The sequence below is a fragment of the Photinus pyralis genome, unplaced genomic scaffold, assembly GCF_008802855.1.
Source record: "Photinus pyralis isolate 1611_PpyrPB1 unplaced genomic scaffold, Ppyr1.3 Ppyr1.4_LG5, whole genome shotgun sequence".
Classification (NCBI taxonomy): domain Eukaryota; kingdom Metazoa; phylum Arthropoda; class Insecta; order Coleoptera; family Lampyridae; genus Photinus; species Photinus pyralis.
This window is the reverse complement of record NW_022170596.1, coordinates 15,151,773-15,177,890: the sequence shown is the minus strand read 5'-3', so window position 1 is coordinate 15,177,890 and position 26,118 is coordinate 15,151,773. Positions and strand designations below refer to the sequence as shown.

At 35.8% G+C, this 26,118-nt stretch overlaps 1 protein-coding gene across 1 annotated transcript; it reads left to right on the top strand.

Moving 5' to 3' along the window:
- Window positions 1-858: 858 nt before the first annotated feature.
- LOC116172135 (insulin-like growth factor-binding protein complex acid labile subunit) lies at window positions 859-24,950 on the top strand. The gene is made up of 2 exons (XM_031489281.1): window positions 859-1,449; window positions 23,545-24,950. The coding sequence occupies exons 1-2, from the start codon at window positions 871-873 to the stop codon at window positions 24,712-24,714; spliced, it is 1,749 nt and encodes a 582-aa protein (XP_031345141.1). The 5' UTR covers window positions 859-870; the 3' UTR covers window positions 24,715-24,950.
- Window positions 24,951-26,118: the final 1,168 nt, after the last annotated feature.

The following is a 26,118-nucleotide window of genomic DNA, read 5'->3' as shown; positions in this document are numbered from 1 at the left end:
GGATGCTATCCGGATTCAGAAATTTCTACGTTGTAGAAAATTACCCTAGGGTAAGGTCAGCGCTCTTCGGTAATTGCACCGCGTTTATAAGACATGGAAAAAGAATGCGGCTTATCCCAGATTAATTGCGTTCCCGTTCAGTCTAATAGTAGAGATCACAGTCTTTCACCAGGTCAAAGATCTGAGTAGACCCGTTCGTACCCTCGATGTTGATAATTTATAAATAGATGCGCGATCAGGTGCGCGATGTTTCAGAAAGCGTACTGCAATTTTATTTAATCTTTATGTTTTTAATTCCCCGCTTTAAGAACATAGATTCTTCGATGCAAAACACACTTCAACTTTCCATTCAATTTTACCCACATATAAAATTGGGAATGGAAATTCTATTCCAATTAATTAAATCGAAATACTTATATCAAAAGATGGCAATTAAGTCGAATAGTATACGGTATCTTTATTTATATGTACCTATTCGGCGTACATGTAGCGAGAAATAAAAACTCTCGTTGAGAGTACGTAGATGGATGCCACGAATTACACTAATGAGAAGAGGGTAGTTAACTCGACGTACCTGAGCCCCAGAAAGTCGTTTAAAAGTTTCTAGTCATACGGTATGCGCTACGAAATACGAATGCTAAATTTAAATTTCTGCAATTAATAAGCTCCCATTTATTGAGCGAGGTCTAAAAGAACCTGTGCTTCCATGGAAATAAATTCCGTAGGGAAAATCTATTTAAAACGCGGATCTTTGTTTGTAACTCTGGGGTTGTATATCAAAATATTAACGGAAAGATTTTAGTAACGTAAATTAACAGCTGCTTTTGTTACAGAATGCTCTGGCATTGGCATCTACCATTCACGTGCTTCATGCTCATTTGGCTGTGTACGAGTAGCGCAATTTGTCCATCCCATTGTTCTTGTGCGTTAGACGAAAGTGGTCGAAAGAAAACTGCTTGCATAGAGGGAGGGATGATGGAGTCTCTTCCCGTAAAGGATATGGATTCGGGAATGGAAGTGCTCGATATATCTGCACCCGAAAGTAATTGGAATTCGTTAACAATAGGTCCAGTGTTCCAGAAATTTAAAACATTAGAGGAAATTCGAATAACGAGATCGAGCGTTGTCCAGATTGGTATGCATTCCTTTTGGGGCGTACCGACCGTAAAGGTTCTCGATTTGGCATTTAATAACATAACCGCAGTGTTTGATCACAATTTTCGGGGCCTAGTGAATTTAGTCGAACTATATTTAAATGATAATTTAATTCAGAGATTATCGAGTGACGTGTTTAAACATTTAACGGAATTACGAATATTAACGTTGGAACGCAATCGTATCGAGGAGCTTGTGCCTAGAATATTTGCGAGGCTGTCTAAACTGCAAGTGCTAAAGCTTAGTGAAAATAAATTAATGGAGCTATTGCCTGACGCATTCAAGGATATTTTGGTAAGTCATTAATTAGACTAAGCTTATAACGTATATTTGAGCAACAGTAACTTAGTAAAGCGTTTGCTATTGATATTGCAAGTAAAAGCCTCTAGCTAGAGTAACGATAATCAGCCACGTAGTGCGATATCCAACATGGGCTCTCAATGGAGTTATTTTTTGAATGTGGAATTTTATCCACGCAAAGTAAGACATACTTAGGACTACTACAAAGTTCAATTCATTTAAGTAGGCGAAACTACCGGTTGGTCATAGATTCAAGAGGTAGATCCATTTGTCGATTGCGTTTAATTTAGTTTGCTCGTGATAGGCAAATTTTAAGTAATATTGTAACCACCAGTTTTCACGGTGGGTTCATTATCGAAAACTGCAAGTCAGGTCAAACTTATTTGTGTATTGATTTTCCTATGTCTACTTTTAAATAACAAGAACTCTTCTAAAAAACGCCTAATTTTATGCAACCAAAATAACTTAAAACAAATTTAGATTTTACTGTCATATTTACTAATTCGAATATTATTGCTTGGGCTTCCGTTTTTTTATGTTCGTTCGTGTGCTGAAGAAAAAGTTGATATTGTCTACTGGCCTTATTTTCTGTATTTTTAAAATCAGTGCTTGTTTAAATACGATCCACATAAGACGCCGTAAGCAATCCTCAATTTTAACGGAGGATAGGAAAGTGAATGTTTTAATTTTTGTGGAAGAGAATCTATAAGAAACTTAAGGGAAATAGCAGCTTCATTTAATATCTCTTCATCATAACCTCAGAGCATACTATTTTACTTGTCGTTTTTACTAAATTCTAGAATGATGCGTGCGCATGTTATTTTGGTTGCATAAAATTAGGCGTCTTTCAGAAGGGTGTTTGTCATTTAAAAGTAGAAATCCCTATGCTAACTTCTAAATCTAAATGAATAACACTGTATATAAAATTCTACTGTACGTGTGTTTGTCACTGAACTCCTCCTGAACAGCTGGACGGATGTTGATGTATTTTTTTGTACCTCTGTGTGTCCCCGGATGGTTTAAATTCATAATTGGGCCAGATTGGAATTATATATCGTTGTTACATCTTAAATTTCCTGGTCTTCTTTGATGTGGATTCTCCAATCTCGTAATGGCCATCCACGTCTACGCAGTGGGTTGACGGAGTGTCACTTCTTCACACAAGCACGGAGTTAACGCTGACACATGATACTTTGTAAATAGTATATTTTCTCATCACAAAAATTATAAACAAATCACGTAACCTCACTTGTTCAGCCTGTACACTATGCGCCTTCCCATTTTCATCATAGTTGATATTACTGGATTGGAAAATATGTATTGTTACCTTAATGAAAGTTCAATATGCATACATACTACATGCATACATTTAATAAAATTAATTATTTATTAGATAGTATGTAAACACTTTTAGGCGTATGAACGAAAAAGTACCACTTAACAAAGTTTTTTCTCATTATGTTTTATCATTCGCAAAGTATATTTCAAACAAAAGGAGTATTTCTTCCTCACTACAAATAGCTGTTTGATGTTATTATGTTTTGCTAATTAACTCTTAGATATTCATTGTGCCTCGTACCCTCTTTGAACCGGCAAAGTGTCTCCCTAAGACCTTTGTAACGTTAAAGCGAATCCATCTTTCCTTATAAAATTCACCTACTTCAGACTTAAATCAATTTAACCGCCCCTAACAAATAAATGGCGTGTTTGCGAAACAAAGAATACCCATTAAGAGTAGAATTCATTTAGCTCCCTAAAACAAATTATTAGTCTTTAATTTTCTTTGTCACTACAATATTTTCGCAAGCTCTAAAAGATGTTCAACGTATTGTTTATAGCGCTGTCGCTCGTATCCTTTGCCTGTTCAACTCGCCAAGAATTGCAATGAACGAGTGTCGTTTTCGTTTGATAAGTCGCCTGTTTTGAAGCGAATAACAAAATATTTTATTTTTTAACATAAAATACCCCCCAAGCACAACATACTTCAGCTTTTTCTTTGACCTCCTCAAATACGTTCATGGAAAATAGTGATGTCAATAGTTTTTATTTGGTCTTCACAATAATATAACTATAACAATAAGCAACTTAACTCCAACCTTAACAATGATTGCAACTTGAACATTTTGGTAGAAATAAACAAGGGAATAATGAACAAATGGAAATGGGAAAGCATCGAGGATCCTGTAAACTGACCTGGCAGAGACATACTCCTTTGTGAGCCACTGCACTATAAAATAACTTCCAAGGAATTTCTACTCTACGAGGACGTTTTGGAAACTTAATGCAAATAAAAAATCGAAGTAATTTAAATACGTTACGGGCTCCCGTTACAGGTTACGTTTTGTATACAGGTTGTTTCACGCAAACCGTTACCTAAAGGACATTCATGAATGATTAAACCTGAAAATGTGCATATAAACATATGTTTTAATGATCTATCCAAATCAAATATCATGATCGTTTCACTTCCGGTTTCACCGGATGTCGATACGTTTTTTTTAAAAATAGAACACCCTGTATTTTCTCGCATTTTGGAAATCTACATGACAATAGTAGACGAATGTATTACACTAATTTTTATTGAAAATGTTAGTTGGTCGCTATCGATTTCGGACGGCCTCGTCCATCATCAGGCGATACGTCAGGATAGTTAAACGAATCATGAGAATGTAATGAATAATGTTGATGTTGGACGTTATATCTGAATATCTGAAGAATATTTTTGAAAATCTGTAGAATTGTGAAGGATGAAAGGCATGTATGGTGAAGTGAGGTTAGAAACATTCGTCTACTATTAGCCACACACTAATTAAATGGAGCAATTCATCAACACTACATGACAATATCTAAGTCGTCTGATACCACATTCTCCTATACCCAGCAATCAGCATCAAAGGTTCTCAAGTTATTCAAGATTGTTCAAAATTTTTGGCGTTTGACTGCCCTGTACCTATGACTTGAATTTCAAAAAGTATTCCAAATTCGACAGTAGTTCATGCTGTATGACAATGATTTAAATTTTGATCGCCCTTCTACGGCGCGTTTAAAACTAATGGTCAACTTTAATAACTTCAAACCTTAAAAACTTGATTTTTTCCAATGAAACATGATTATTTTTCTGCATTTTCCAATGTCGAAACAAATTCTACATCGATCAAGTATTACATTTCCTATACCTATCTTTTATGCTTTCCGTTTTATTTTAGTTAAGTTGAAACTGACAATTTTTTATGTCACAGTGACAGCTTCGCATAATTTCGATTTATTTTGAAAATGAATTATTCAATTTTCAAACTCGAGATGAATTCAGCATAAAAGGAGCTTCCAAATGACACAATATTTCATTAAAAAAACGTAGTGGGTCCCTTATGTCCTCACGGTATGTTTGTGCTTGTACTTTGTGTCTGAGTGGCAAATACTATTATTAATTATTATTAATTAATTAGTAATTACCTATATTACCTATATGTTTAGTACATTATTTAAATGCAAAATACGTCTCGTGGACGTTTTTATTTATATCAGCACCTATAGTATTGATGGGATATTCTGTAGGTATAATTTAATGTTAATTTTTTTAAGGTAAATGTGGTTGTTAAATTGGATTGAACACAAATTCGTTCATTTGAATTTGAAGTCAATGATATTTTGTATTAGAACGATTAGATGCTTAATTTTGTTTAAATAATCGCCTTGTATTCCGATTGATTATTCTACGAGATTACGCGTTAAGGAAGATTAGGTTTTTTAAACTTCATCCCACTTAAACTCAGTCTTGCGATAAGGAATTTGCTGTCGCTCCGTAAAATCTAATTAATTTGAAGATAAACAGGTGTTCGCAGTGTAAACACAGGTGTTAGCTTATCGAGAGATGCATATTGAAGGTAGATGGGAGAGGGAGCCGGTGGATTTGATTAGCTAATTTAACAAAATAATAATCAAGCAGCATTGAAAGGTTGAATGAAAAGGAACAGTTAAAAAGGCTTAGCAGACGGAAAACAGGGCTTTTTGGTTAATGATTTTTTTTGTGAAAGACAGTCAGTCTTGGTGGTTGTAAAGTTTTTGTAAAAGAAAGTTTACTTTAGATTATGTTCTAAGAGATTTTAATTCGTTCTTATAAAAGTAAATATTCCAGTTCAAATTAATCTTAAGTGTAGTCTCCTTTATACAAAGAAGTAGTTTGGGTGTTGTGTAATCGCATAAGTGAAACCTTTCTTAGAAGTTTTTAGTACAAAAAGCCACTTTCACATTTGCAATTACATCTTTGTTTAAATGAAAAATCAAGTGAAAGTACAGATTCCGAAGCAACATCCGTTGGTGTTTTTTTGCATATGTTTTATTTGAAATGTAATTTATTTTAATCGGTCGCATGTGCGTGGTATATTGTCTTCGGGCGTTGAGTGCGCTTTATTTTTAGAATTATTAGTTCTTTATGTACGTCGAATAAATTAATGTTATTAGTCAATGATGAGCTGTGGTTAACCGAACCCAAATTACGACCCAAGATATAAGAGTTCTTCAGATAAATTCTTCTATTCACACCCAGGATTGTAGTCGGCATTAATTAAAAATATGTTAATTAATTATTTGGAATTGTGGGGAAGCGATCAAGGCTGCTGAGTTTCTCAAATTAACAAAATTTAAGTCTTCATCGAGGTAATAGTTGTATGATCAAAAATTTTTTATAAAAAAGTTGTGGTAAGTTGTAGCAGAACAGGTGCTAATGTGGGTGCGGGTGTCATTGCACATAGCAAAAAAGCTGAAAAAGCACCGTGTTTCCATTCACCCACCACTAGTGGATGTTTCCCGTGACCAGGAAACCAAGTGGATTTGGCTTTCCTTCTGACGAATGAATAATCTTATGTTCAGTTACTTGTTCTCTTTATTAACGAGTTAACGAGCTCCTAGCGAGTTTATAATTTTGCGGTGTCTGTCCGTCTGTCCGTCCGCCCGTTAGCACGATAACTCATAAACGAATGGATCGATTACGATGAAATTTTGCAGGTGGATTCTTTATCAAATTTGTAAATCGGAGTTCGTGAATTGGCAATGTAGACAAAAAAATAAAGTAAACCCTTTTGACATTTCCGTTAGTTATGAACAGAATTGCATGAAATTCAATATGCGCATAGCTTTACTCATATAAACCACAATTCCAAAAGTTGAGCCTAATCGATCAGCATTCACAGTGCCCTTTGCGCATCTCGACCATTTACAGGCCGAATTGCAAACTTTCTTATTTATGAAGGGATTTAAATGAAATTTGATACATATCCACTTGGAATAAAATCAAATGTAGCGCCATTTTCCAAATTTGGTTTTGTGTAGGATGTGCAGTGCCAACTTTTTTATTTATGGAAGCAATTAAATGAAATTTCATACATTACACTTTAAATAAAAGCAAAACTAACATCAGGTTTAAAATTTGGTTTTGCTCATCGCTATAGCCATACTCAGGAGCTCGTTTGCTATATTTGTTTAATTTATTGCGTTTCAAAATTACCGGTCGATCAAAATGGTGGAAGGGCAAAGGTCTAACATGAACTAAATGAAATTATAATCAAGTGAGACATTTTAGACATCCCATTATGTTATCAGCTCTAGATCAGTGACGTGTAAAATTTAATTGATTATACAATATTTACAGAGGGTTTATGAAGTGCGTGTAACAGACATAATAGCGCGGGGAAAGAACATGACCCATAACTCAAAAAAATTCAATAGCGAGCACGTCTCCATCTATTTACATAAAAAAGAGCGCACATTTTATGGAAAACCGAATTGAAAAGAATTAATAAACAAGATGTTTTTAGGGGAATTCTTCGACCACACGCCCTTTATGCTGTGCTACGCATACTTACAGAAGATTAATTAACTATTGCATACTACGGCTCTCCGAGGATCACTACCTACTATAACATGACGTAGGTACTTAAACCAGGTTGTATCGTCGTAATACTTCACTATCGATCAAATTCGAACTTCTATACAGAAATTCGTGCTCGTTTCAGGTTGGAAATAGCATTTCCACAACAAAATAAAATGCGACACTTGTTAAAGCGTTAAAAAATGGGTATTCGCAAATCAATATCTTATTTGGATCTTACGCGTAAATCGTCAACCGCGTAAAGCTTTTCATCCCTCTCCGTGCATTAGCAATTTATCTGCGCAAGTTTTCACACGTTATCAGACAGCTAACGATCGTACCACGCATTAGATTACTTGCAAGTGACAAAACCTTATTGCTTCCAGCTTATGCTTGCTCTTTTCCGTAGCGGACTGATTACGTGTCGACGTAATGGACTGATCTGATGCAAAGTATTTTTATTTCAGTGAATCCTTAAGCAAAGCTTTCGACTTGAACAGTTTTGTTATGGCCGGTATTGTATTTATTTTTTGGTCCAGGAAGGGTTGTTGTCGTAATTGAAGCTATACATTAGCTTTAGTGGGAACGTGCGTGGTTGATAATAGTAAAGTTCTTAGTTTACTAAATTGCGGCTTCCGCCCTTGTTCGTGTGCAAAGAGCGAATGGGGTTGTGTTCACGTAACAATTTTGAGACCCAATTTCCCAAACTTAAAGTAAGAAGGTTGAACCAAACTGCAATCCAAATTAGAAGCTGAAAAATTTACCGAATCTGAAGAATTGAGAATGTGTTAAGTTACGTAGTTTAGACGATACTAATTTGTTCATTTTCTTGCAAAATTGCGTTAAGGACAGATAAGGGATGTTTGTAGAAGTTTATTTAATTTTAAGATTGTCTATTGTGCTTATCGCTAAAAGTTAATTAATTTTGTAAACAGATGTTGTCGCAGGTGCGCGTTTGGATAGGAGGATTTTGTTTATTTTAACTACAGAATTAGGAGGTGGAATCGAATAAGGTACAAGAGAGGCAAATGTGTTAAATCAAAGAAGAAGTGCTTTAACGGAAGGCCGTGGCCTTGTGCTTTTGGTTTTTCGCCGCCACACTTTGCTCGTTGGGTAGAGTGACCCCAATTGTTGCAGCACTGCTCCCGGATTCTCGATTTTTAGACATATGAAAGACAATCAGTTTATGTATGTATAAGTTTATTGAAGAACGTTAGTTAGTTAATTAAGAGATTTTGAGTACTTTTGGTTAAATTGAATGGTCCAGTTCGGGTTTTTTGTCACGTATTCGGAGAAAAGAAGTGGAATTTCTAAGGCAAATTTAGTTTAGTGTTTGTGTTTTTCTGTACACGTCTTTTTAATGGAAATCGCAGTGTAAGACTGGAATATTTGAATTATTGACATTACAAGGTAAGATCCGAGTGATCTAGAGGTTGTAGTGTACTTAACCCCCAGGTTCTACGCTAACTTCACACTACAAGAACACGGAAATAAAGTCAACCCGGCAACGTTCAAAAATGGCCACCCAAATGAAGATTCCCTCCAAAATTAAACAAGATCCCGCTTAAATTTGAAAAGTGGCACGTGATAAAACATCTAAGGCAGGGCCCCCTTATGTTGGTTGTAGACAACGCTTTGACCTGAAGCACAGTAGGAAAGGGACGTAAAATAAAACACTCAAATTGTTAAAAGTTTGTTTAATAATGATCGCAATTATTATTGACTGTAAAAGCTCGGAAATTTAAGTCCAAAATAAATTACATTGCAAAAATAAACTTTGAAAATGGTAGTTCACCGAATAAAAATAGAAATAGGCTGGGAAAAAAAGAACTTACCAATAAAAACCAACGAGCCGTCAAATTAATATCAAATTGTGTTGTAAAATTAATTGTTTTAATGATGTGAATGCGTAACATAAAATTATAACATCAAAAAAAAATAGCAGGTAAACTTTAAGAGGTAACCTATAGGCTAAAAACAACTTTGGGGAATAAGGGGTCAGGTAAGCAGGTACCAAGATTCTAAAAGGGTGAAATACACAGGATATGACTCATCTTTGGTGCAATAAAGTCCTTTTGTTAAAAACAAGATGGAATATTACATGGCCTTGTAGGCAAATTTAACTAAAAACAAGATTATGTGGAAATTATTCAATCGCCACTCATTTATCGCACATAGATTCTAAACTGAAGAGCTTTGATTAGCGTAATCCCGCTCCGGCAAGATGGGTAGCCCGCCCCTGGTTTCGGGGTTTCGAGCCTACAGTTAGATGTCGAAGATAATCACGGAATTAGGTGTCGTACTTCAAATGGTTACAGTTTTTACCGCCCCCGTGACTGATCATTCACGGAGAAAATTGTTAGTAACAAACAAGTCAATTCATACATCAAACGAGTCGGTAATTTCCACATATTAAAATAAAATTATCAAAACTTATATGAATGTTTCTTCATGGACAAGACCAAGTAATCAACAGCAATAAACATAAATTAAGCAAGCATTACACCAAAAACGTAAACAATTACAAACAATAGCATAACGGTATCACACACATGATTCTGCATATTGGTTAAACCAAGTAAATTTCAAAAACAAAGATTCAAACACACAAAAAATATAAAATGCGGCATACAAAATGCAAATACGATATAAAGAAATGCAAAAATTACTACCTGCATTAAATAACATAAGATAACAATAAACATTTATGGAGCGACGCGTTCACGACCGTCATTCCAGACAAGATGCTAAACATAACCCCCGTTCGTGCTTTCTAGATGGCGCAGGCAGCTTTTTCCCACCTAGAAATTGCATGGTTGCCAACTCTCAAAATGTGTGCATCATCGTAAGTTGTATATACAGGGTGGAACCTCTCAAGGTCTTGGAGAATGTGGTAAATCAAAGGAGTTGTAGAATCTGAATGAAAGGTTTCTAGAATCCGAATAGAAAGAATTTATTGGATTTTTACCATTTTTATTCAGCATTAACGTCTTTGAATACGTTTCATTAGCTATTTTAAGGGATTTATGGAAGGCACAAAATTCTAGTTTCTGTGGATAATTTTAAATTTTGCAAAAACCCCAACAAAAAATGACAAATATATGTTACTTAATGGATGGGCCCATTATAAAGACATGCTGGATCTAAAGAACTTGATGGATCTGTTGAGCCAGAAAATTACCAAGAAGTGAAAGAATATGAATGATCCAAAGAAACCAAACTTCTGAAGAATCGGAAGAGTTCAAAGATCGGAAACTCTGACGAACCCAAGTATCTGGAGCAGATGAACCTAGGAAAAGAAATGCAGGTTTTCAAAGAAAGGAAGGGGGAATTGAAACAATTTCTAATAATATAAAGAGAAACAGGAAGAATTTGAAGAAACTTGCAAAAATTTGAAGGATCCTATTGATTTACAGAATTTGAAAAGTCGGAATAATTCTAAAAAAACTAAAGAATCCGAATGAATCCGAGGAATAAAAATTGTGAAAAAACTGAAAATAGGAAACATTGAGGAACCACAAAAATCTGAATTAACTGATGAATCTCTCGGATCTAAATAACTCAAAAATCATCAACAACAAATTGAAGAATCCGATGATGTGAAGGAGAACCGAATAAAATACGACTAATCTGAAAAAATGAAGAAAGGTACGAATCCCACGAAAGTTTATCAAAGCCCAAAGGAGACTGTGACTTAGAAGAAACCGAACGTGCAGTAATCCGTGTAATGTGAAGAATCCGAAGTCACGGCGCATGAAAACAGAATATTTTGTGTTTTGCCAGTTTCGTGTGCAACGCGATTTTCTATCTTGATCGTGTGTTGCATCTCTACATTTTGTTAATTCTTGACCAGTGGCTTAGCATGTGTTGCATATTTTATGCATATTTATATATAGGTTTATATGCTGCATACTTATGGAACCGTGATGAGTCACCTCATCCACGCGCAAGATTTAAATTCGGTTCCTGAAGATCTTCAACGTTCACCTTAACACGTCTGAAGTCCGTTCTGTATCGATGACCAACGAGCAGTTGCAAATGCTCATGGTAAGTGTAATAACGTCCACGAGAAACACGACTGCTCCCCCCTTTCGCAACTAACGGGTTTTCCAATAAGAGGTGTTATTTTGATATTCAAAGGAAGATAAATGTTCGGATATTTATTACATTGTAAAGAGGAAGGTATGGCGTTAATAATGGAAAATAACATCAGCTAAATCTGCTAAATGATCACCATGACCACGCTTAGAGGACCATATCCTTCTCATGAAATTTTACATAGCAAAATCGCAAAGTGGCTGCCCTATGTCCTCGATAGCCTCACGAATTCCATCTTCCATTTTGTCTAGAACGAAAAACTGATGATTGCAAGGCCTTCACATTACCGATGACAATGCATTTAATTGACCATTTCAGTGGATGGCCAAGCTGCACCCCGGTGGCAAGGTATGCAAACGACGTGGGGAGATTCCTTGAAAGTCCTTCGCAAGGCTTTTGGATATAACAAACCGCCACATCAAATAAATATTTCGCGAATTGTTTTCAAAAGAACAAGCGGAAAACGAACCAAATCCACTCGGTATTTTCCGTTTCCGATGTATGCCTTTCGAGTTGCGTAATGCGCCTGCAACTTTTCACTAGATAGGTACCGAGAGGGATTATCGCGTAATAGCGCTTGCGTATATTGACGAATCATTATTTTATCTAGCTCAATCCAGGAAGATTTAAGCGACTTACGAAATGTATTCGAGAGGACTAAGTGCGAGTCTTAAGAAATGCTTCCGGCCTCCGGGTAATAATATCTATCTTTTGATCTCTTCCTCTTCAGGTGGTCGTGTTCTGTAATGCGAAATCTTCCCTTCGGAAAGTGATCGGAGGGCTGCTAACCCCGTTTTGGACAAAATGTAGCCCTTGCGCAAACAGATACAGGTTCGAAAGGTGTGGTATTTCAATCAGGAAAGCTGTTTTTCTGTGCACGTCGTATTCTTATATATCTGTTCGCTTTCTAAGATAAGAACACGAGCTGCCTGTTTGAGTTACTCGAATGTTCTCACTTCAACTACCTCGTTAAGAACGAACATATTACATAAAATATGGTTGACTGATATAATTAGTAATAATTAAAGCCACTATGTACGATAACTTTTTTGTCACGTTATTCCGGTGTTATAAAGCGCAGGTCAAGACGATTCATTACCTTAGTCCGGCGGTTGCATCAAATAAATTCAGATCAGTATTTTGCATAGAAATTGTGTATCAATACAGAACAATATTCCTGGTGAGCAATTTTAAAATTAGAACATTCTCCTATCCTTTCGCGCAAAATGAAATTGATCGATTGCATTTTACGATTATGCAGTTCTATTGTCTGAATTCCATTCCTTCGGGAAATGAGTTGTACCGACATCTCTGCAATACGTCGACTAGGTATTTGTGGAAAAGCAGAAATATCGCGTCGTAAAACAAACGTCACTGAATGACGCCAAAAAGGCTGAAATATTGCATACGCCACTGCGAATAAAATCGTCGGCGTATGAATAATTACTGCACAAGATTAACGAACCAGTTTCTACCTCACGAAATTAAACCGACATACCTCTCTATTCGATTCGAATTAAATGTGCAATTTAATAAAAGGAATTTTTTGCTAGGTATGAGTGCTGCTTAACCTACTTCCGTTAGTTTTTAATTCGCAATTTTCAAGCGTCAAGTTGTGCATTCATTATTTTATTACCAATATTGCGCAACGAAATATACTGTTACAAATCGTATGTCGTATCGTACTAGTAGGAAACCAATTCTGAAGTAAAATGGAAGAAAAGCTGGCATTTGAACTACGACAATTGGCATGCAAATTCAGCGCCATCCGGCGCATCGAATTTATCGCTGCACTATTTTACTTCAAATTTAATACGTGTTTTTATACGAAATCCCAAAAAAAAAACATTCTTAGAGAAAAAAACTTGGCCAATGCATGAATTTATTTTAGCCAACATAACCGTTTGCATAATCCTTATATTTGGTATAATTATATCGTTCTGTATTCCTTACACTTTAAGTAAAGTTTTTTGTAAAATTGAAAGTCAAATACCAGTAGTAAAAATTCAACAAAACCATCGGAACGTCCCGTAATGGAAGTTATTTCATTAAAAATATGTATAAATATGCCCAGACTCTTGCATATAGTACATTACTTCTTAAAAAAACTTTTGTACGGAAAGCGCAGGGCAGTTATTGTACCGATAAAGTCGTTGGTTAAGAATGGCCGCACCGCAGATCGTACTGCAAGGTAAGTTCTTTTCATTAAGCGTCGATTAATTTAGTCGAATACATAATAATTTGTATGTAGTTTCTAATATTCACAAAATTTGCGAATGTTTCAATTACAGTCTAGAACACATCGAATTTGGACACGACATTAACACAGCTTATCGCGTTGTTAGTAAGAACCGATTTTCGTAGGACAACATCTGAATAAAATAAACTGAACAAATAGTGGTCAAATTTCAACTAAACTCGGAAAATAAGGGCGCACTCGATGGATAGACTCGCGGGCTTACAGAATTAATGATTTCGAACACAGAATCGAGGCTCAGGTGTTCCTGAATAAATAAATAAATACTGCATTTCAAGCCTTAATCTAAGCCAAACCAAAGCAAAGGCAGCCTGATAGACAATACAACCGGATGTTACGCGTTCTAAATTATCGTGACGGTAACATTTACTTTAAGTTTTATTAATCAAGCATAGGCCATGACTTCAAGTTTTCTGTCGTTTAGTTAGGTGAGTTCCTACTAAGCTACAGTACTATGACCAACTCTACACCTACCCGAACGGCGCATACCAAACCGCAACGAATTCAACCGACGCTCTATCTTTTGGGTCAGATTTTAATAACGAATATATTTATTTATTTATTTATTATCCCTCTCTTGTTCTGGGCCCTCAACAGACTTGCACCCAATTACCGGTCATGTTATGTTTGCCGATAAGTGTGGAGGCGGGAGGAGAGCATGCTCACTTTTTTTTCGGTCTAACGAGCGAATGCTTAAATGATGGTACTCGGGACCTATTAAGTACGAGAACTCGGACTGGTACTAAGGGTTGAATTGGAGAATAATAACAATGCCATTATTATAATAGACGTAGTTCAGCCTAGGTCTGCCTCTTACAGAATCAACATTTAAGGCACTATTTGACCGTATTGTCAGCCGTAGACGTAGTAAACATTTTAAAATAAGGAACTTCCAACCATTGCAACTTTTTTTGAAACGTTTCGATACATATTCATGAAATGATAGAATTAAATTATGAATCAATTATGAGGGGAGAATGCAAGGAATTAATTAATCCTTTCAGCTAAGTTAATATAATTTACTAGTAGCTTGCGTAATTATCAAACTTAATTCCATTTCCAATTACAAATTATTAACAGCCGAACACATAGTTTCGCGCGGCTTAATTTTGATTAATATAAATCACACAAATATGTAACTCTGAACTTCAATTCAAGTCCGTCCCTGACCATCTATTGCATTTATTTATATTAGATCGTACACAGATTTATATAGATATAGATAGATATTGTGTTTCTAATTCATTTAATTAATATTAACTGAAAAGAATTTACTTTGTAGTGAAGTATTCGCATTGAATATAATTAAGAAATGCTTCAGACTGTACATTTCTTCTCAATATTGCACTTTTTCTAACTGGAATCGCTGCATTTTATTCAACGATCTAATTGCACCCTTTTTTTACTACCTTACTCTACAATGAAAGGTTTTATAACTGCTCCCCGAGCGCTTTCCCTACAAGTTAAATATCCATTCCTTAAGAACAACATAAGACAATGCTAGAAACGTACATTTTTCGCTTTTGTTGCTTTAGTTCCATAACCGACTTATGTTTATGCCCACATCATACATTATAATTTATGTGTTTAAGATCATAAGCGCTAAATCGGTTTTGTTAAAAGAAACTGGTTTATACGGAATAGGGCACGTTACGCATATTAGTGATAATGAGATTCTAACATAAATGGGCGTTATAAATTACTTTCATCTACGAAGTTACAAACCGCGTACGCATTCGTTATTTCCGTTTCAAAAATTTCAGTTAATGACCTACAACGAATAGTAAACGTTTAAGGTATATCTTGCGATAAACGTCTTAAAAATGAATGACGCATTTACGTTAGGAAAACTGTTTTGAATACAAAACTTACCCTCAGTGAAGACGTCGATAACGAAATAAGGAGCACACACTTTTTTTTTGCATATTCCGCTAACTGGGGTTATACGATCAAAGAAATTGAAGGAATTTATTGATATTTTCCAGGAAATTGTGGCAATTAGTTCTCGTTTATACTCTACAAGTACGCGTATTGTCTATTGAATTCGTAGCGCGGGAAATAAATAAGAAGCGCACTAGGTACTAAGTCTTATCTGATATACTGTTTCCCGAAATTGCCATCAAACCTTCATTTTGATGCCTACTGTATGTGAGGAAATTTTAGTTTCCATAACAGTAGCAGGAACACTTTTCAGATTAATGTTAATGAAAGTTCACTATGAAAATTGAAGTTTTATTCTAAGACAGACGATTACGGGAAAAATTTAGTACACTACTCGTCAGGAAAATGACATTACTTCACTCGGAAATTAAAGTACTCGGTCCCACAGGAGCCTCGTACTTCAATATTTCAACAGCACTAACGTGTCATTTCCCTGAATTTTATGTAAATAACTATAGTTATCGGAAGTGTTTGAGGCCTTCACCCATTCTATCGTTCGCCAGGAGACTGAAAGGCTCCCGCTTAATTTTCAGTACACGCCCTGCTTCTACGAAATTAATTTTACTGCGTAAAAGATTGTAAATACAAGAGAGATATTTCTGATTTTGTGTACCTTCTTTAATGTAATAAAAATGAGTCGTGTTTATATTTCAAAGTTTATATACCTAACTTTCCTCTTACAGAATATGTCAAGAAAGTTTGTTACTTTACTGTATATACAACAAATTTACTTCTGTACCTAGCTAATTTCAACGGATTAAATAGGATTCTGAAAAATGTGTCCCATTTACATTGACTTTCTGGATGTTTTCCGCGAGGCACATTTTATGTTTCTTTGATACGTTGCCCTTCCATTGGCCTGTATTTTATTCAATCTATTTATAAATGATGATCGCTGGTACTGATTAGTCCGCTAATTGCACTTACCTGGTAATAAAATGATTATGAATTTATGCAATATAAAGATACCATCCTGACAAAACTCAAGAGTAATTTATCACACAATGACGCACAATTCACTGAAAATTTTAGACAAACGTGCTATGAAACCTAGCGAAAATAAAGAAAATAACTATTTCTATCTTACAAATCTGAATACGGGGCCACAAATTTCATCTTAAGAAATTGTCATATAAAATAACATTTATTTGGGCTACACACGAATTGTCAAAGCTGCGAGGAAAACAGAATGAAGGGCCTGCTTACAGATACCGCGCATGCAAGCGATCGATAGACAATTAATTAAAGTAGTCTTAATTACTTACAATTTTTAATAATCCAATTACTTGGTAGTTAACTGCAATTTTCTGGTACACAAGGAACTAAAGAAACAAAAGGGCTTTGTAGAAAAGCCTCGCTATTATTATTATGATATTTTCCGGGATGCGGAAAAAGTGCTTAAAGCTTCTTACGAACACGATTAATTCATTTGACGGCGTCGTACATTAAATCAACTACCTTTATCCTATAAGCAAAGTTCACTATCAAAAAGACAAACGCCGTCTTAACATCTCACAGGCTGCCTGCCCAAAAACAGCGCTAAAGAAGTACTAGTACTGTTAGGCCACCACCGAAAAGGTGGCGAAATATGGCGAAACGCGACAGCAAAAAAACACACTTCGAGCCACCACCCAGTATATTATCAAGTTTAAGGCTTTTTAGATACCTGCCTATCTAAATCTCCGCAGTGCAAGATCCTACAAATTTTAACTTTCGCAAGTACTCGATTTAATGTCGCTCTTATTATCACATTTAATCACATTTTCTGACAAACATATCAACTAGAAACATCCTGCGTCCATTAAACTTTCACGCCAGTAAAACCTTTGAGACGAACGTACTTCAAAAATTCATTCCGACGTACCTAATTTTTACCTTTACTCATTTTTATACAGGCATTAACTTTGTTATTACAGTAGGAAAATGGCGTCGGTAAGTCCATGGCCGATAATAAAATATTTTATAACTATACGTTCGCGCGACCGGCTTTCGTTCCTTTATAAACAAAATATAATTCAGTTAAAATTTTAACTCGTTCGAGTTTATAACGCAGAAATTGTTTCAAGATAAACCGTTCGGACAAGATTTGCGAATGGCCTAAATTAATCTCCTTCTTTAAATACTACAGTTTAATTATATTAGCCTTGTTTACAAACACTCGCTTGTAGCAATTTAATTAACTCCATTAGAAATAAATTGGACGGAATTAATTACGATCTGTGCAACTTTGGAACTAAGGGATACCGATGAATTGTACGCCGAAAACATTGACAAAAATTAATTGAAGGGATCAGCATATCATGTAAAAACATTGTTATGTTACGCCCGTTTTAGGCAAAGAACTTCCCACTGCGAAGTTGAGTTAAAAGCAAAACCGGGCTATAATGGAATATCCACTTTTTGTGTACTAATAACAAAGCACCCGCTATTAATCTGGAGAGTATGTGACAAATTACAAAAAACTACATTTTAAAAGCCATTTATCGAAGTCAGAGTAAACAGTTTAAACACCCGATTTAAACTGGCCGGTTTGATTTTCCTAAAAAGCACTTGATGAGTAGAATTTGTTTGAAGCCAGTTTCATATTATCAGCCCCGAACTCAAATCTCAAACACAGAAGGGAGCAGTTAGAGTTAGAATTTCCGTAGTGTTGATGGGGCGTACGATTCTAAATAGCCCACTATTCAGATTCTCGTGTAATTAATCCAAGTGTATTGTAAACAAACCGTAAGCAAAAAAAATGCGCTACCAGTTTTAAAGCATACACTGCAAATTCGGGTATCCATTAACAAATGGAAATTCTCCGTTTTATGATGAAATTCGGTTCTTAGTATTTGTGCACTATTTGCGATGCGCAATTTTGTTTAATTCCATAGCAGTGCTTTACGATTTTATTTGTATTTATAAAGCAAGTCAAATAAATTTTCCTCCTCGTCCTTTCCACTTTTGGTTGAAATTTTATCCCCAAGTTAATTTGGCATATTTTACTATTCGCAAGCACACTTGCACCATTTAACGATCTCCACTGTATCACTTGGTCCTGACCATAATAATGAACCGCAGCTACTCTAACCCAACGAGTAATATTCACGTAACAGTGTCTCTTGCTTTTCGATCACTGCCCGCTGTCGTATAGAATGTCCGTATTACCTACACCTTTGCACTGATATAATCCACAACGACGCAGAGAGAGAAAGGTATCTACATGCGGTACACGCCCGAATATCATCACTACCCCTGACTCGGGAGACTCTTCCAATTCCTTTCGCCATTTTTTTTATCCTGCGCTACGTATCCCTTATTCTTATCTATCACTATCTTAAGATTTCCCTTTTTTTTTTTTCAACCTTTAGGTTCTCCTCCAAGGGCTCTCTGCACACCATTTAGGTCTGCATAGGTTTCTCTTTCTTTTTGGATCATGCACGCAACCGCCTCTATTCCTCTTAGCTCTTAGACATTCGACATTTGGCCTTTTCAACAAAATATCTGGCTACCATGAGTATTTTAGTTGTTTGCTTTTTGCATGCTAGCTTACTAGGTGCTTTTGTTGACGCTGATAAATTTATTCACAAAGTTGTCACCTACTATCGCAGCCTGGTTCACATCCATCTCCTCTGCCTCCTCTAGATTGCTTCCCCTTTTTTGAACGTGAGCATGCCTCCCATGTAGGTTTATGCAGTTGGTATCCTCTTTGCCAACCCTGGTGCTTAACGATTAGTTGCTCTCTCTCCTGATGAACCTCTTCGATGTTGCTGTCGACCACCTCGTACCCTAACCAGATGCCTTCTTACTTTTGGCCGTCCCCACCCACCATTTTCGTTGCACGGTCGCCAAGATTTCGAAAGTAGTACTATTCTCGGCTAGTTTTAGGAGTTCGCCTCGTTCTAATTCCTCCTGACTTATTACATCATCAGCCTGTTGGTCACTAACTGCTTTTGCTGGTTTGATGGTCAGGCAAGAACCCTATAGTTAGCATTGACAACAGCTATGATGACCTTCAATGAGTTGAGACAACCACGATAGTCTTCAATTCACTTGGTGAATGTGCATCAGTTCAACCTAGCAATTGACGCATGCGCACAACTCAAGGTCAAAGTGCGCCCGGATCGGCCTTGCTTTTTCACTAATGACGTGCAGCTATGTTTCCAAGAGGTGCTCTTTTCTTAGGAGAAAGGAAGATAGGTAGCAGAAAATCCTCGACGTAGCTGTTACAACAACTTCCTATCGACCTGAACACAAGCAGCCAACTTGTTTTTTTTTTGCGGAAACGAATTTAGGGCCCCATTACGTTAGTAAACAATGCTATGACCTTAAGTACGGTTGGGAAGGAACGTAAAATAAAACACTGAAATTGTGAAAAGTTTATTTAATAACTAACATTATTATGAAGATTGTGAAAATTAGGACATTTAGTCGAAATAATAATAAATTAAATAAATATAGCAAACGAGCTCCTGGGTATGGCTATAGCATGTACAAAACCCAATTTTAAACCTGACGTTAGTTTTATTTTTATTTAAAGTGATACCTATGATTGACATTTCATTTAATTGCTTCCATAAATAAGAAAGTTGGCACTGCACATCCTACACAAATCCAAATTTGCTTTTATTTCAAGTGGCTATGTATCAAATTTTATTTAAATGCCTCCATAAATAAGAAAGTTGGCACTGCGCATGCGCAAAACCAAATTTTGAAACTGGCGTTAAATTTGCTTTTATTCCAAGAGGCTATGTATCAAATTTCATTTAAATACCTTCATAAATAAGAAAGTTTGCAATTCGGTCTGTAAATGGTCGAAATGCGCAAAGGGCACTGTGAATACTGATCGATTAGGCTCAACTTTTGGAATTGTGTTTTATATGGTTGAAGCTATGCGCGTATTGAATTTCATGCAATTCGTGATCCATAAATACATTCCAATTCACGAACTCCGATCTATAAATTTCATAAAGAATACACCTGCAAAATTTCATCGTAATCGGTCCATTCGTTTATTATCGTGCTAACGGACGGACGGACGGACAGACACCACAAAATTATAAACTCGCTAGGAGCTGGTTAATAAACATTAGAAATGGGCTGGGGAAAAAAAGAACGTGCCAAAAAAAAACCAGGCGACAAATTAATATTAAACTGTGTACCAAAAATAATTGTTTGTAGTGATGTAAGTGCATAACATATAGTTACAATATTACAAAATATGTAGCTTGTAGGCTTCGAGAGGTTAAAAACAAGTTTTAGGAACAATGGGTCAGGTAAGCAAGTACCAAGGCTCTGACAAAGGGTGAAATGCACAGGATGTGGCTCATCTTTGGTGCAATACAATCCGTCTGTTACGAGCAAAATAGAACATTACATGACCTTGTAAGGCAAATTTCATGTTATGGCAAAATATCTTAAAATATCAACTCATATATCACACATAGATTTTAAACCGAAGAGTTTTAATTAGCATAATCTCACCCTCGAGATATGTAACTCGCCCCTCGTTCGGGGCCAAGACCATGTAACCAAAACATGAACAAAAATGTAGCAAACATTACACCAAACATGAAGGCGATTTCAAACAACAGGTTAACTGTACTAAACAGATGAATTGCATTCTACACTGAGGTTGAATCGAGTCATCAAAGATTGAAATTCACAAAAAATATGAAATGCGGCATACAAATCCATTATAAAGAAATGCAAAGATTACTACCTGCATTAAGTAACACAAAAATAACAAACTTTTACGAACGATGAAAATGTTTGCATCGTCGTAGGTTATACAGCACGGAACCTCTAATAACTCAATCTACAACAAATTAAAATTCTACCTTCAGCTATATCCTTAGGCAGTAATAACTAATAACATTAATTTTACACTTATCCAAACTTTTAATTAAAATTATTGTTACTATTAGAATTATTATTATTTTTGTATTTCTCTTCCTTAGTTTTATAATAACTTATTCATTATTACCTAAAATCAATTTGTTTTCATTTTAAATTAATTGTACAGGCACTTACGTTATTTTAATTTTCAGTTTGTTACACTTAATGTAACTTAATAAATAAATCAATTTACAGATTGTATTTATTGAACACAAATCAACTTTAAATCTTCACTATCAAATCCAACTCCAATTGGTTCATAAATAAATTCATGCAATGCAAAGGGCTTCAATTTACCGATACCTACATTGATATCTTTAAGAAAGTAAATTCAATTTTCCTTGCCTGTTACTAACATCAACCAAATGTAGTTACGAACTTGATTGTAAAGCTACCCAACCCTTAACTTTACAGAAATAAGAGCACTCACATAAATAATTTCCTTTAGCAGATGGCGTTTATACAAAATTTAATAAAGTTTGAACGAAAACAACAAATAACAAATTGTATTTATAGCCACGATGGGCTTACTCTTATGGATCGGCGGGTTTTGAAAAAAATTTTTTCGGACGTCAACTTCTATATTTATAAAGCAATGAAGATTTGTTTTCCCAAACAGGTTTCTGAACGCTTTACCATTACGAATTCAGACACAGGTCAATCCCTTTTCCCTCGCTCGCGGCTAAATAACTTAACTGCCGAAAATTTTTAATATTCATTTATGTCAGAGACGTTATAGCAAGTCTCTGATTTATGTCAACGGAAACACTAACACTTTTAATTGAGTTGTTCTTGATCGAATACGGCTGTAATTTATGGGACGGAAACACGATTACTCAACGATCACGTTTTTTCTTTTTTCTAAATGTACGATAATTCCTTCTTTGGTGTAACAACAAACACGGTTAATTAATTTACATACCGGTGTTAGTTTTGCAGTAGTAGTAGTAAACTCGCAGGATTTTAGTTTCAAAAAAACTTACCTGAAAATATAAAAATTTTCTCACTTGAAATTTTGTCACGCAAACTGTGGTTACACCTTTTCACAAAACCGGAAATTTGTTTAGCAATATGGTTAACTCTTCCGTAGCCCAAAGCCAACTGCCTTCAAAAATCTCTCCAGATTCACCCCTACCTATATCTTTTTAATCAATGAACGCCCTTTTAAAAATGACTTCTAGTAATTAAGTGAACCATCCGCCACGCGCCAGATTATAAATTTGTGGGTATGTTTTATCTAGACGTGCTGCACCAATGATATTCTCTCTAACTATATCATCTAAATCACAAGAAACCTAAACAACAGATGACACCTGCGTCCAAGAATGTAGTTATCTAGTAAAATAAAATTTAAATCTGTGAAAATTGGATACGTTCTTTTTTTGCCTTATTATTTACAATATTGACGTGCTCAGTTATCCGCATGCAACGGAAGCCGGAAGCTCTGAACACTCACGTGAGCCAATGTTGATCAACAGTATAAAACCTAAAACTTCTTTGTTCAAAGAATGTTTCTGATCCTTGAAAACCCCTCCAAGCTTTGATTTGTATTTGCTAAATTATTATGACTAACCTTTTGTATTTATTTACTCGTGAGGAATAAAATTGAACGGATTTAATCTCTATGAAGTGCTCTAGAGTCTAGAGTTTTTAATTGTTCACTGTAGGAATACAGTTATGCAACTACCGCAATTACGGAACAGAATTTCACAAAAAGAAAATAAGATACCCACTTAAAACTAGTTACATTTCTGATGAATGCAGAAAATTATCGCAAAGAGGGAACTTTTGTACAAAGTATGTAAATGTGTGTAAATTATTTCCTTAGTGCAACCAAGGTAGATATTTTGATTAGTCTTATGAAAAAAAGGTGCACCTTTAAATTATACTTTAGCGGAATCTGCAATTTAAATTCACATGCTTCACTTTAAACCGATGTAGGTATTAGCAATATCAGAAAATAAAAGCAAACGTTTTGCCACAGTTGTTGCTCAAGTGTAAAGCGAACATTTATTCAAAGTAAAACAGTTTCGACATTATCTTTCAGGAGTTGCGAACTCTGGAGTGCAGAGGGTGCGGGTTAAGTAGGATAAACACACAGATCTACCACCTCCTGCCTTATCTAACACATTTAGACTTGGGAAACAACAGAATGCAGTTTATCGCATCCGACGAGTTTCAAGATTTAAGACGAATACATTCAATTAAATTAGATGGTAATATGTTTCCTGTGGTGCTCGAGAAGACGTTCGTCAATCAAGGCGAGCTGCGAACGTTGTGTTTAGCGAGGAACCGACTGGCGAAGATAACCAACACTGCCTTTTTAAACCTAAGTAAATTATACGAACTGGACATTAGCTATAATAAATTAAATCGCGTGGAAGGTGTAGCGTTTCAACCGCTCGCCGACTCGCTACGAAAACTATCAGTAAGTGGCAATCAATTTTCGGAAGAAGTTCTTCGAATTATACTGCAAACAGCAATAAAACTTCAACGATTCGACATTGCCGATATAGGAATTAATCATTTTCCGGACGGAATCTTTCCCGACCATCTAAGATCGTTAAATTTATCCGGGAATAATTTAACCGAAATAGGAATAAAAGTTTTACCTCAGCAACTTGTTGAGCTGGACATTTCAAGAAATAAATTTCGCGGTTTAGATGAGCACGTCGTGCTGAGGCTAGAGCAGTTGAACACTCTTAGAGTAGAAAATAATTCGTGGTCTTGTGACTTGTGTAACATGAAAACGGTAATAATGAGAATAAATAAAAGTGTCTCCTTTCGAAATGCCACTTGTGCCTCGCCCGCTAGACTAAAAGGACTTAAAATGGGTACGTTAAGGACTGAGGATGTGACGGACTGTTCGGACGACGACGATTTTGAGAGAGACGGTTTCTTTGTTTTCGTCGAAGATAATTTGGTGATTTTAATTGGTGGTGCCGGTTTATTTCTGTTTTTAGTCGCGTGCGTAACATTCGTAGTTTACTCGTGCTTGCAAAGGCAAGTCGTTCGCGTAGATGATGAATTGAAACGCGAGAGTGAGAGAGAAGCTGTGTTTGAGAACCCAGCGGCTATCTTCGGAGATAAAGCAGAAATCAGCTTTAAGTTCTCGTTAGATTTGACGGAAAGAAAAGTATCGGTCTCAACAATCGATGAGATCAAGAAAGATACGCAACTCTACAGCCTTCCCAACGGCACTGGAATTGGAATATGAAGTTTTCGAAGATTGTGTTCTGTGCGCGCTATAATAAAATACATTCTGTTGACAAAAACCGCAAGGGACCTTTGCTATATGTCAACTGTGTTTCAGTCAACCAATGTACATTTAACGTCCTCGTTCTACTTTTTAGGTCGATAAAACGCACATATCGTTGTTATAAGATGTGTTTTTTGCAGATAATGACACCATTATTGAGTCATATCAATCAAGGATGCATTTGATATGCGTTATTGAACTAGTGCCTAAACTTTTGTATGATTTCACTATGTTCGTCACAGACGTGAATAAAATAAAGTTGTAGATATCGAAAATAAATTATACTTCAAATATCTGGCCAATTGAATTATTTATAGCCTTTAATAGTTGTTAACAGAATGGAAGCTCGGAAGTGAAAGGCAAAATTGAAAAATTCAGGGAGATATCGTGCGATCATAAATCAAGATTACATTCACCGATACATTAAAAGCTTACGATGGGAATCGATATACTGAAAAAATAATGTAGCCAGTAATCCTCTTCAGCCTAATCTAGTGCTGTTCTCAACTGTCGTAATAGCCCAATTCGTCAAATTAAGGGCTACAAAATTCAAATGAAAATTGGTTCTTTATGGCTCGAATTTCCATTGCGCTGAAAGGTAAGTGATTTTAAATTTTCATTTTCATAGACTTCGAGAGGTACATAATAAGGTAATTTATTATCTTACACGCCATCCCTAAAAGAAAGTGCTCATCTGTCAGCTGTCGACTGAAATAAAAGCGCAGGGGGCGAATCTACATCTGTAAAAAAACGTTAAGTGGTGACCTACAGCGCAAAATGTTACTAAATAATGTGAGTGGAAACTTTTTTCTTTCTAGGATGGGTTAGGGGACACTTTCAAGGCAACCAATATCTACTACATTTAGTTTTTCGTAACATACTTCCGTACTGTGAGGCTCAACAGCAATAAGTGTCGTTCTGCTACACGTGCATAGAATTGCCATAGAAATTTATACCATCGAGATAATCCCACGAATTAGCTATGTAGCTGCACCTTCTTAGTAGCAAAGCCAACGAATTGCTTTATGTCAAAGTCATTCTTGGTGTACTTCGCGAAAGATCACATGATGCATTATTTAGATGAATAATTCCGTTGCTAATTACATTTCCGTCAGAATTTTCCGTTGAAAAGCAGCTGTAACAGTTACGAAAGAAAACCGTTGTTCTCATATAAAGCGTTTCCATTAAAAGCTTACCGGACAAATGTTTACAGTAATAACTTTGTTGCGAATCCGCAATCTCTAAGTTACACCATCTCCAGAGATATCGAAAATCATGCGAAGTTTGCATTAATCTCCGACAAAAATGTTCATTACCATGAGTCTTTCGATATCATGATTTGAATCGTCTTAAAAGTCAGCT

Bases quoted from the DNA above. Each gene is read 5' to 3' on its own strand.
- LOC116172135 (XM_031489281.1), top strand. From the start codon at position 871: ATGCTCATTTGGCTGTGTACGAGTAGCGCAATTTGTCCATCCCATTGT. The intron at 1,450-23,544 runs GTAAGTCATTAA...ATTATCTTTCAG, and splicing joins ACGCATTCAAGGATATTTTG to GAGTTGCGAACTCTGGAGTG.